Raw genomic sequence first — 13,113 nt, forward strand, 5'->3', positions numbered from 1 at the left:
CAGATCCCAGGAACAACATCAGACATCTCAGTCCAGAAATGTGCAGTTCTAGGCACAGCCAAGATACTGCGCAGAACCCTCAAGCTCCCAGGCCTCTGGTACAGCACCCGAGCTCAGAGGATGAAAGAGACCACCCACGGAGGGTGAGAGGGGAATTTTTTTATATATATATATATATATATACACATACTAACAAGTCGAAGTCTGTTAACGCCACAGAACTCCAGATCCAGCAGACCGGGAAGCAATTCTCCGACAACAAATCGAGCGACTGAAAAGGGAAAGGGCAGCCATTTGCCCAGCAAAGCCAGGTCCAGGAGCCGAGGTCAGACTGAGCTCAGAAACCGGTCAAGCGGTCGGTACCAGATGGGGCCACATGATGAAGGACAACAGCAAACCTCCTGAGAGCAAGAGGGAGAAAGCATCGCTGTTTTATGAGCTGATCTCAGTCAGGGTAGGAGATTTTTTTTTGTTTTTGTTTTTTCAACAAAAGTCAGTTTTCTTCATTAGCTGCAGACATATACAAAACAAATTTCCTACACAACACAGAACAAAGTTGGCTTTAGTTTCAAAACCCAGTGCTAAGTTTTAAAGGGGACCTATCATGCTAAATTCACATTTTGAATGTTTTTATTGTTCTATTCTCTCTACTTCTTCTAAAAATAGCCCAAGTGCTTAATAAAAACACCCAGCCATCTGTTGGCAATAAGTTAATGTGTTTGGAAAAATTGGTCATTTCAAAAACCTTCTCAATGAAACATCACAAACCAGCAAGCACAACCCATTACCTATAGAAACCCCAGAACCCAAGCAGAGCTCCAGTTTGGTCAGCTGGTTTTACCGCTGTATGTGCTGTACAATGGCTGCTGGAAAAGACAACTGTTTTGTAATGTCTTACCATCCAGAAACCACTTGCTGCATTCTTGTTGGTTGTGCAGGAGGCTCTACTTCTGTTTTTCAAAGATTTACGGTACTATAGTTGGGAATTACGTTGAGTTCAGTCACATTTACATAGCTTGTGTCAACCGTCTAGTGCCAATATTTTTCTAATGTGACTGTATTATAGTCCAACTGTCAAATACAGTCCATTTTATTAAAATTTGAAAATTAAAAAGAACTTCCCCAAAGACAGAACTCAAACTTGCAAATGAAGACTTTTCTGAGCATTTTGATTCCAACATGACTGTAGTGTGTCGAAAACAAAGTGAACATTGCTGGTAAAAACTCTTTATTAGCACCTCTGACAATTTGATTGTCTTTCAGTGTAGATAAATACATTGTTTAAGCTGTTATTACTAATAATTGTTAGCAGCAGACTTTCCACAGCAACAGATTTAACTGAGGTGTAATTCCAATATTTGTGCTCCAACTTTCAAGGCAAAACGAACCCATTATATTTATCCAATTCTATTATTTTCTCTTAATAGGTTTGTTAAAATTCCTATTAAGAGATTCCAAAGTCCAAATTGGAAAAAAATCAACAAAATTCACCTGGAAACAAGTATTCTGACTTGGACATCCAATGATCTCTAGAGTCCAAATTTTACAATAAATGAGGCTTTTTAGCAACAGCTAACAGTTTGTATTTTATTAAAAACACAGAATGAACAGAACTGTAAACCCTCTTTTTGTTTGCTCAGTGGTTAAATGTAAACACTGGTGAGATATAAGCTGTTGTCAGCCTGTTTTGTGTCATTTTTAGCAGCCTACTTAGCACAAAAATACACAAATTGATCAAAACAGTAACAAAAAGCTGTGAAAAGCTCATTTACTGCCGCAGCTTAACAACATTTTTAACATTTTTAAAAATGAAAACATTTACAAGTAGCAGTCCATCTAATCTTTTAAATATTTCTCTGATTACTAAAGAGCAAAAGTTAGAAAAAGGAAAAAAATCTGGTCTGCAGCCTGATTGTTGTGAAAATATGTTCAGTTTCAGGGCTCTAAATATTTCACCAGCCAGCAGTTTTTATTACATATTCAACACTAAAACACTTTTACAAGAGCACTTTTGCAATAAGACCAAGTTTAATGAATACTAAAAGACAGGAATCCTATTATTAACTATATTTAACTATATTTTTTGGTTCCTCACAACCAATTGAAACACTTATATTTATAAACTAAATGGAGCTGCAAGCAGTCATAAAAGCTAAAAATTACCGTTCTACTACTGTCCAAGTCAAAAATAACATTCGGTTTTTACTTTCTGGCTTCCTTTAACTATGAAAGTTTTTAGTTGTGCCACTTAACACAAACTATGCTGCTATGAATTGTCCTTGTTTATCATAGATTGTGGTATTTTTGTCCAGGAGGAGATGTCAGATCTTCGAGCTTTAATCCGTCTGAAGGAGAAGGAGCTGCGATGTCTTGAATGGGGCTTAATGGGACAGAAGTCTCAGGAAGCAGCTGGAGTTTTCATTCCAGAAAACCTCAGAGACGAGGCGGAAGATCGGAAGACCGAACAGGTATGAAGCGCTCCAACTGCAGCAAAGATGACTTCATTTAAAAAAAAAAAAATATGAGCAAATAATACAAAGTCAAGGTGAAAGGACCGAGAGGGAGTAGGACCCACGCTCATGAGAGAGATCCGATTCAAATCCGGCTCTCCCACCTGGGAAATCACGTCTTCCAAAGCAGGATCCCTCCAGGCCGAGTCAGATATTTTAGTTCCTCAAGGTCTTCTGCTCGGCCGTCCTGTCCCTGCAGCAAGAAGTCATGCCGCACCTCTCACCTCAGTCTGTCAGAAGACAGAAAAAAAACTGCATGAGTGACTGACATTGAGGACAAGTTCTGAGTTTGATACAGCAACTCAGGAAAGAATTCACAGAATGTTTCAGCTTTATTACAAATTATGTTAAATTATCCATTTAATGGAAATTTTACACACAAATATATTTGGATGGATGGATGGATGGATGGATGGATGGATGGATGGATGGATGGATGGATGGATTGATCCAACGGATTTTGGAACCAGATTTCTGAAATGACTTGTTGCCAAGGAAACCTTCTGAATTGTTATTTCTGGTGTTTTTAGTCGTTCTTTCTGCTCATTATCATGTTTATGTTTCAGAGGTTTGGTGAAAACGCTGCCAAACCTGTTAATGACGGTGAAATCACGAGTTCTCTGACCCGACCCATTCTGAAAGAGCTGCAGGCTGTCCTACAGAGGTGAGAACGGACCTCTGTATGTCAGAGTTTAATGGTTTCCTTTTATATTTCTGTTATATAGATAATAAAATGTACTTTTTGAAATCTGACTGCCACTTTGATTTCGATTTGTTTAATGACAGTAGGACTCTAAAGTTTCAAGTGTTTAGGGGGTAGGAGTTTATAAGTTCTCACTTCTTCCTACCCCATTTTGAGCATGATATGTTAACTGAAACAAAAAATCTGTATTTTCTCTTCTTTTTTATGCACTTCTTGTTACTGGGCACTATTTTATTTTTATATTTGTATTTGTATCATGTTCGAATAAAATTTCATTTCATTTCAATTTCATTTCATTTCATTTCATTTCATTTCAAATCTAAACCAAGAAATCCTTTCTATTCTATTTGGAGATGAGAAGCTAGAGTATAAAAATAAAGTCAAATTTCAAGAGGGAATCTGAAACCAAAATATCAACCTTATCAAGCTGGTATTGATCCGATACTGATACAGACTTGGTATTGATATTATCAATACATTTGATCAACTGGCCTATTTTTACTTAGTGAGATGTTTAAAGCTTAACCCTTGCTTCTCCACATCTATAATCTTCCTTTGTGTTTCTGTCTGATTGAACAAAACCAGTAGTCCATCGGTGTCCAAAGTGCGGCCCAGGGGCCATTTGCGGCACCTAAACTGATTTTTTGCTGCTCCTATGATACAAATTTGTCCACGACGTAGCTGACTGTATGCAGACTTTTTTCAATTAGGTCAAAACTATTACCCACAAATTAAAATTTTCTCACAAAAATTTTAGAAAAAACAACGTGTTTATCTTTTAATAACTACAGTTTTGATATCAAACCACAACTATCCACATAGACACCAACAAAGACTTTGGTACACCCAAATCTGCTTTTAATTACATTCTTGAAAGTTTTTCAAATAAAAGCCTAAATCATGTTTTTTTATTGCTGCAAATAAACTCAATCTTTTTTTTTTAGTTTTCTTCTGTCAACCCCACACTAAATTAGTAAAGTGGTTGCCTTTCTTTCAATAACGGATACATGCAAAATCATGTTTTAAAATTTTGGATCTAAAATAATTTACATATTCCTTTACTACAAAAAAATCTATGTTCTTTGTTTAATTAAAATATTTCTGCTTAGTTTGTTGTTGACCAGCAAAAAACGGTTCTCAATAAAATGTTTTGTGAATTTAGTTTTCTAAGAGTGATAATTTTGGCCTGATACAAAAAATCTGGACACTCCTGTAGTAGACTTCTAAAGGCCACTAGTTTAGTGCTAAAAACTAATTCACACCACACTTTTCAGCTTCTTGTTTGAAAACAAATATGGAAACCTCGTAATATTTTTCCTCCACTTGGAGATTATTCACCGCCTTGTTTGGTCTTTCACATGAAATCCCAATAAAATACACCGAAGCAAAGTCTCTCCAAAGCACCATTTTTATTGTTTGAGGAAACTATTGTTTGGAGTGATGCTCCCAGAATGAAAAAGGTGACATGCGGTGATGCTGGGTTTTGTTCTGTTGCTAGGTAACAGACTTTAACATAAAGCATTCTGCAGAGACCTTCCTCTTTCTCTTCTAACCTTGAGAGATAAACACTTTATTTTAAATTACACTCCTTGTCAGGCCAAGGATGAAGTAAAGAAAATAACTCTTTTCTTAACTATTGTATTATTGCTGTGAGCAGACATCTTTTGTTAAATGAGTTACCTTCTGATCCACTTGTTTTGTTTATCTGCCAGGGAACAAGCCCTGAAGAGAAGGCTGGCCATGGTCCACGACTCGCTGAACTCCGCTCTCGCAAACGGCGCCCCCCACAGGAAGGACAACGCAGAGCAGATCGCTCGACTCACACAGGCGCACAGGTAAATATCGGCAGCACACACACTGCTTCAGTGCCCACTTTAAGCAAACTGCTTACTGACTATCACTGTTACTCCCAAACGTTACAAGCTGGGATGGTGGAATAATTCAGCAAATGATTGGATATAAATGAATTTGATGTGATAATTCTCTGTCTTTTTCACAACGCATTGCAAGACTATAACTTAAATTTAAGTCCAAACTCAACTTCCTGTATCATAAGATATCATCAGAGGTGGGCAGAGTAAACAAAAATTATACTCAAGTAAAAGTAGCAGTACTTCAACATATTTTTACTCAGGTAAAAGTAAAAAACATCCATCCAAGAAATTACTCAAGTAAGAGTAAAAAAGCAACCAAATTATCAATCACTTAATATTTAAAAATTACATAATCAGATGGAACAAAATATAAAGTTATCAGTTTCTTTCAAGAAAAAACTTATGAAGCTTTAACATAAACTGCGGGTGTGTGCCTGTGTCTGGTGAAAGTTTGGTTTGGTTTCAGACATTTTACTCAGGTAAGAGTAGAGATACTTTATTTTAAAATTACTCAAGTCAAGGTAAAAGTGCAGCGTAGTAAACAGTAAATGTAATTGAGTAAATGTAACTAGTAACTACCCGACGCTATTAGTTCTGCTAGGAAAACACTTGTATGATCATTATGCCAAAGTTTGATAATAGAAATATTTCGTACAGGCAGGTTCTTATGTCCACACTATAGAAACGGGATTTATTATACGTTTTATAACCTTTTCTTACACCTCACTGCAGTTTGTGTTTTTCTCGTAATTGGTCGTCTTTAATTAATCAAAGCCATCTCTGTGACGATCTGTGTTTTTGTGTATTTATTTCTTGTTTTTTTCTGTGTCCTTGTTTCCCCATGAGTCTCTGTGATGTCCTGTCCTCTCTGTTGATTGATCCCAGCTGTGCATAGTCTTTCCTGATTACCCTCCCTGTGTATTTAAACCCACCTGTTGTCTTTGTCTCTTGTCGGGTCCTCGTCTACTCTTACGTTCTCTGCTCTCCAGTTGAACTGTATAGACCTGGTTAGCGTTAGCTCTCGTTTTCAGTCCTCTTTGTATCAGTAGCTACCGGTAATTAGCTGTGTGCTAAACTCTCTGCCGTGCCGCCTGTGTTGAACTGTTTTTGAACGTTCATCCTCACCACCTCTCATTCACCTAATCACGACAATCTCACTGGTATACGGTTGTTTATAAGTGTCACTACTCGTTCCGATCAATATATTTTTGCGCAATGTTCCAGAAATCAAATCAAATCAAAGTCCTTTGTTGCACTATACTGCTGCAAAGGATTGGAGAGAGGTTTAATATTGTGTACTTTCATATCACTGGTAATTTTAAATAACCTGAATTTTACTAGTTAATTTGTTTTAAGGGTGTCTCAGTTTAAGAATGAGAATGTTTTAATGAGGTAACAGTATTACCTAACCCTACTGGGTGTTATTTTATACTTTTAGTGTTGTTGACTGTTCAAGACATAAGGGTTAAATGTATGTGATTATTGACAGTGAAACTACATAATATTGTCGTTTCCCCTCCCTTTGTGTTGCCCTTCCCTATCAGGTTGTTACTACAAATACGAATTACCTAAAGGTTGAATGACATGAATGAACTAATCTATATTTTGATGGTTTTATTCCAGTAAAGCTCTGAGTTCCTACAGGCAGATTCGCAGGAAGTATCGGGAGCAGGTGTGGCGGCTGGAGCAGAAGGTTGCAGCCATGATGGAGAGTCAACACAGCCAGAGCGAAGCAGCCAAAGCTGCAGAGGAAGGAGCAGAGTGGAGGAAGGAAGAGACGATTTTATAAAACAAAGGTAGATCCGTCACAGCTAGAAGCTGTCCACATCAGCCTCATGTGCAAATCTGATGTATAAATTATGTTTTTTAAAAACAATTATTCTTATATTCTGCATATGTAAATAGTTGTAGCACTTCTATTATTACTGGCAAAACTACAGGAAGTCAATATTCAAATAAATTAATCATTTATTGCAAATATTTATTATAAATCAGAGGAGTTAAACTCACTTGTGTCTAATGAGCCATTTCTGTGGTGATTTTCCAACCATCCTGCTAAAAGGACCCAATCACAACCAATTTTTCTTTTCATGTCTACGAGATTTTAATTTGAAAACTTCAGGCCTAGCCATTTGGTAGAGAAACTGTCCCACAGCATGATAATGCTTCACATTATATGCAATATTTTTCTGCATAATACCGGTTTCAAATGATTAGAAACTCCACATGTTTATGTTCAAGATGGTAGGACAGAAAAGGCTTTCAATTGGCATCAGAATCATAGATATTGACCAAAATGTTTTGCACTAACAAATTTGATTTTGGTTTCAAGTGCTCACAGTTTGCAAACATTAAGTTTAAATATGTATGCTTTAATAAAGAGTAAAAGGAACTCTATTCATATCTATATGTATGTACACTATATATTATAAAGAAAATAAAAAAGGAAGATTGTTGTACAGTGCAAGAATGATTATTTTGTGTCACATCTAATCTAAGTACAAGTCTGTATTTAGTGGAAACTGCAGCCTATTATAGAGCATATCTGTAAATACCTGAATCCTAACACGTGTGAGCGTGTGCTAAACTGCTTAATTATCGCAGACAGATACTTTTACATTGCTATTACCCGACCTGAAGAATAACGTATATCAAAAGTTAACTGAATGGCATCTTTTCTTGACTTTCCTATTTTGAAGAGTGTCTTAGAAAACTGAGTTTCTCTTTAAAATCATATAAATATCCCAAAAGAGAGACTTAGTCACTTAATTCAATGTAAAAAAGTAAAATTTACTTGAACAACAAAGTCCTGGTATTGATGATTTTGATTCATTCATTTAAGAAACTTTTACTTGAAATGTAGTCAAATTAGAGATTGTATTTTAATTCATTCATCTATAATTATGCTCCTTCAATAAAAGGAGAATTTAGCTTTTTTTATCTTTTCTAACCAGTAGCAGTTGTACCATCTGTCTTTTAGAGCCTATGTAGAAAATTAAACAGCAGCACAACAAAGGGAGATGACCGTTTGAAATGGCAAAACTCAAACATAAGACACAATCCTCTTTTTAATAAAACTGTCATGCAGTTTAAATAAAGAATGAACCGTCAGATGATTTGAGGTAGGTGACAGCGGACATGTTAGTTTTCCCATAAAAACCTTCCTTCCAACGGCGCCAGGGGGTGGGGCCCGCAACAATGGCTGATCTTCACACGAAATGTTACGCCAAGCCCATTTGTCTTCTTTGCACCTCCGTGGTCTCACGTTCTTTGCCTTTCACGCTTGACAGTTCAGTTAAAAGGTCAACTCAACCAAACTGCAAAAAAAAATATATAAGAGAAAAAACTTTTTCCCTCTACACATTACAGTTAAACATTTACTGGTGTGCAAAGAAAAAATGTAAATTAATAAAAAAAATAAAATAAAAGGTAAATCCATGACCTTTAGTATTTCAGACAGAAAGAATTATAAATAAATGTGAACATATGTTGCTTTCTTTAGATTCAGCCAATTGACGGAATTTCTCTAATCTTTTGCAAGTGAAGCACATCTTCCTCTCTTCTATCAACTTCTCTTTGCCTCTCACTCAATTGTCCATTTTCCAGTGTTTTTTCTCAATTTCCTGCTCCTCCATATTCTCCCAGCTCATCTCTCACCCATCAATCCCCCCCTTGGTCGACCCTGCACCCTGACCTTCGCGCTGCAGCTGTGACCGGCGGTCAGGAGGTTAAGGCAAAGGTTGAGTGTCACACCCACAGGGTCACAGCGATGCTTGGCTGTTGTGTCAGCCACTGAATTGAAGCTTCGGAGTGGCAGACGAGGCGGCGGGGCCTCTGACGCCCCGACTGTTGCCTGAGCTTGCCCTTTCCTGAGCGGAGGTCACCGCAGAGGGCCTTTCCTCCCTCTCATCCCATACCTCCAGGTCACCAATGCTATTGTTGTAATAGCTGCCATTAGAGCGCATGATGCAATTATCATTCAGTTTTATGTTGCCACTCTCCAAGATCTATGTTAAGCTCTTTAGTTCATCAAAGGTTGGTGGAAAACATGGCTGCTGTAACCTCTGGGTGACTCTCGAGTCAAAGGCGAAACAATAACGACAAAAATGGCTCTTTGACATAAACATTTTACAAGTGAAGGAAACCTGAAGCATCATCACCTAAGAGGTGCAAGGAAAATTTTTCAATCAACCCAAATAATTAGGTTATTATAAAAATATATTTTTAAAATTAAAAACATGTTTTCTGTTTTATAAGATCATGGAAGGATAATTTATATGAAAGCCTGAGATACTAAATAATCTTAAAAGTTTATAAACTTCATTTTTTTACTTAAAGTATTGTACAAAGGTATTTGTAGCTTTCCACTTTTTGTCATGTTCATGACATCCTTAAACTTCAGTATATTGTTTAAATTTTATGAGATCAAAACAAGAACAGGGTATAAATGTATATTATGTATTGACTCCTCGACAGAAACACTCTGGTTTACTATATTTATTTTAACAAGAGAGAAAATCAAGTTGGTGGTTATTGTCAGTAAGGCAGCTTCTGCCCCACAGTTACCGACGGCAACAGAAACAGGGGGAGGAGCTGTTAGTTGCTGGTTGCTCTGGTAACCACCAACTGCCAAGAGCAGCAGAACAGAACTTAAAACACCAACTGGAGAAACAACTTCTTGAACAAACAAAATAAGAATATACAAACAAATTTTGACAAACTTCACATCTATAATGTTGTTAAAATAAAACCCTGCCACATATAAGAGAGAGTTTAAAAAATTAAATGATTTTTTTTTTTAAATAAAAACCTGAAATGTGCACATATCTTTGGCAATGTTCATCTTCCCAAAATGTCTCCAGCACAAAACAGCTGCCTTTAGATGTCGCCTAATTTGAGTTCATTAATTGAAAGAAAAAAAAAGTTGGTTAGAGAGCATTAAGAAAACACAGCATCATGAAGACTAAGCAACAGAGCAGACACATCAGGGATGATAACAGTTGAAGAGCGCCTATGATTGAAAAAATGTCAACTCTCTTTTGTCTAAAACATGTTTAAATCAACACGTGACATGTTCATTTTAAACTGCAAACAAAATAAAATAAACAAATAATGGACTTCAGTTGAAAATATTTTTATTTTTATTTGTAATAACTACACTGTACTTTGTCATAGTCTTGTGCAGTATATTATTATTGTTATCACCGGTATTATGTTGTTGTTATTGCTAATCTTGTTTTTTATATATTGTTTCGAACACTTTAAGAAGGTTTTCTTATGTGAACCTTTATACCTGTTGCTGCTGTCACACCTGAATTTTCCCCTTTGACAGTAAAAGCTGTTCCTATTCTATGCTAGTTCAGCATAAAAAGTTTACTTTTTGTAATTTATTTTTAAAGCCAGCAGACAGGAATCACAGTGCATTCCTAAATCATGAGAAAAATAATGAAATAATTTCAGCCTCAATTTGAATTTCTCCTTGAAGGTTTGCCCTCACTGGGTTGCAGTTTAGACATTTAAAAATAAGTTTCTTTTTATTTAAACTTCGTGGTGTTTTGTAAAGACTCATGAAGACTGAAACACATTGGTCTAACAATAAAGTTGTTTGCAAGTCTTCATTTTAACAAACAGACATCTATAAGAATCTGCTGTTTTCTTTTGAGCTCCATATTTCAGGATATTTTTCGCTCCTCCCTCACAGCACAGCAGAGTTTTATAAAGCCTGGGAAAAATACCCACACCATTATTAGATAACGGCAGTGGCTGTCAATCAGTGTGGGGGTGGACGCCTGCAGACACGAACACACAGAGGAGGAGGAGGTGAGTCGAAGGGGGCGACCTTTGGGTTTCAGGTCAACTCATTTGCTCTCTGCATTTATCCCTTATTTTAATAAGTTGTCCCGCTGTAAGCTGTATCAAGAGATCACCGTCTGAAAGCGTCCTCTCTCCAAGCCATTAGCTCACCTGTCACAGCCACTCTATATCCCCGCTCATCCCCTCCTCTGCTCTTTATCCATCCACTCTGCGCTGCCGCCATGACCCGATCGCCCTGCTCTCTGGAGCTTTCCGACACAAGTCAACCCAAGCAGAGGTCAGGAGGGTGGAGAGGGGTGCAAGAGGCACGAAAACAAAAAAAGCACACACGCACACACCAAAAAAAAAAAGGCTTTGACCTCAATCAAATGGCCGGGCACATCCGCTTTGTGCTCTCGCCCACTCAGATAATGAGAGCAAACAGCTCAGGCCGGCGGACACGGGGAGCGGAGGATAAAGAGTAAAACCATGTTGCATGTAAGGTGATTTCCATGCTTGCTGCAGGATAGTATGTATGCGTGACATTTGACTGAGAAAGTTGCTTGATGATCAAAAATCATTAGCTTGATGAAAGATTGAGAGAGAGGGAGGAAAAAAAGCATTTTTTAATCTAGAAAAGTGACAATCAGCAAGGCAGCTCGGCAACAAGCCAACACAGATGCTTAAAAAATGTGTATACTGGGAATAAAATTGTTTTTGACATTAGATCATGTTTCAATATTAGATTAAATAAAGTCGTGAGCAGGTTGGAACTCGCTTTACATCCAGGATCAGGGACAAAACACTCACTCTGTTTAAAATCCTCTAGGAGTTGAAGGGGGAATTAGATTAAAATATTGGTCAAAATAAAAAAAAGGGAAATTAAATGAGAAAATCCCCCACAGAGCATAATACTGCCACCACCATGCTTCACTGTGAGGATGGTGTGTTTAGGATGGTAGTTTTCCACAAACACCAGAATTTTTCATGTAAAATATTTTATTTTAAACTGTAAACAGTACGTTCCATTGCTTTCTTTCAACAGTGGTTTGCATTGAACCTCTTACATTCAGGAAGGACCGGTCCAACCCTTTTTGGGGTTCTAAGCAGATTTTCATTTGGAGTCCCCCAAAACCAGCTTCCCTGTGAGTGAAACATCTCTGCTGTCTTTAGCGTTGTTTGTAATTAGCTTACATCACACCGGTGTTGTTATGGCTGTTATGATTTTAAGCTCAAAGGAGGAGCAAAATAAAATTGGATTTTGAAATACAAAGTGGTATTTAAGTGTGGCATTTTATTTCAACTATTTGAACATAACATCAGCTGGAAAAACCCTAAATTTACAGTAAACAAGTTAACAAGTGAGAAACATTGCCCATCAGGGATGTCATTTTACCCAGAGTTCTTCTGTCTTTAACCACCTGTACTGGGTTGGGGGGAATCCCAACCCAGAGCTGGACTTTCTGATTAACTTACCAAAGCGCTTCCTTTCAGTTGCTTATCTGCTCTACTGCAGCTTATCTCCAACAGAAAACACCAACATAAAAGATGGCCGATGCCTTCCGAAGCGTGCAAAGATCTCCTCAGCAGGTCGAGTCTGCTCTGACCTGTCCTGTAAAGAGAATCAGTGTTACGAGTTCAGTCCAGTTTACTGTTCGTTCATCTGAACCCCCAGCACAGGTGGTAGAATACCCAGAAATTGTACTCAAGTAAAAAGTAGCCATCCAAGAAATTAGTCAAGGGTAAACAAGTATATGGTAAAATGTCTACTGAAGTACTGAGTAACTGATCAAAACAACATTTAAGATTTAAAAATTATATAAGCAGGCAAAGCAAAGTATAAATTTATGTGGAAATTTTGGTATTTTAAGGACCAAAATGAAAATAATTAATATAAGCAACATAATTACAAAAAACAAAATCAGACAAAAGAAACATTTTTCCAAACTTTAATAAAAACAGCAGGTATGTGTCTGCAGCTGGTGAATTTTTGGTGGGCAAAGTATCAAGAAATTTTACTCAAGTTAGAGTAGCAATACTTTATAATAAAGTTACTCAAGTAAAAGTACAGAGCACAATGCAGTATAAATACTCCTAGAAGCTTTTTATTTTTTCAAAAAGTGAATGTAATTGAATAAATGTTTATTATTATTAGATTATTTCAGACTTTGCAGAAACAAAACAAGCAAATGGAAGTACAATGAAGCAGGATCAACTAAATAAATAACATAAA

At 36.9% G+C, this 13,113-nt stretch overlaps 1 protein-coding gene and 1 long non-coding RNA gene across 3 annotated transcripts in view; one reads left to right on the top strand and one right to left on the bottom strand.

The window, feature by feature from the left end:
* ushbp1 (Usher syndrome 1C binding protein 1) overlaps nt 1-7,548 on the top strand; it is a 12,303-nt gene extending 4,755 nt beyond the window's left edge. For both annotated transcript variants that reach the window (XM_007574253.2, XM_007574254.2), the window contains exons 10-14: nt 220-454; nt 2,313-2,468; nt 3,077-3,174; nt 4,926-5,048; nt 6,711-7,548. In XM_007574253.2, coding sequence (XP_007574315.1) covers nt 220-454; nt 2,313-2,468; nt 3,077-3,174; nt 4,926-5,048; nt 6,711-6,876 — 778 coding nt within the window. In that variant the 3' untranslated portion in view covers nt 6,877-7,548. The remainder of the gene's footprint in view (nt 1-219; nt 455-2,312; nt 2,469-3,076; nt 3,175-4,925; nt 5,049-6,710) is intronic.
* Nucleotides 6,957-12,706, bottom strand: LOC107833229 (uncharacterized). Its single transcript, XR_001658949.1, has 2 exons — nt 11,052-12,706; nt 6,957-8,404 (listed from the first exon to the last, which is right to left on the bottom strand). It is a non-coding gene; the product is annotated as an uncharacterized LOC107833229 (long non-coding RNA).
* Nucleotides 12,707-13,113: the final 407 nt, after the last annotated feature.

This window comes from Poecilia formosa, unplaced genomic scaffold (genome assembly GCF_000485575.1).
Source record: "Poecilia formosa unplaced genomic scaffold, Poecilia_formosa-5.1.2 Scaffold347, whole genome shotgun sequence".
Classification (NCBI taxonomy): Eukaryota; Metazoa; Chordata; class Actinopteri; order Cyprinodontiformes; family Poeciliidae; genus Poecilia; species Poecilia formosa.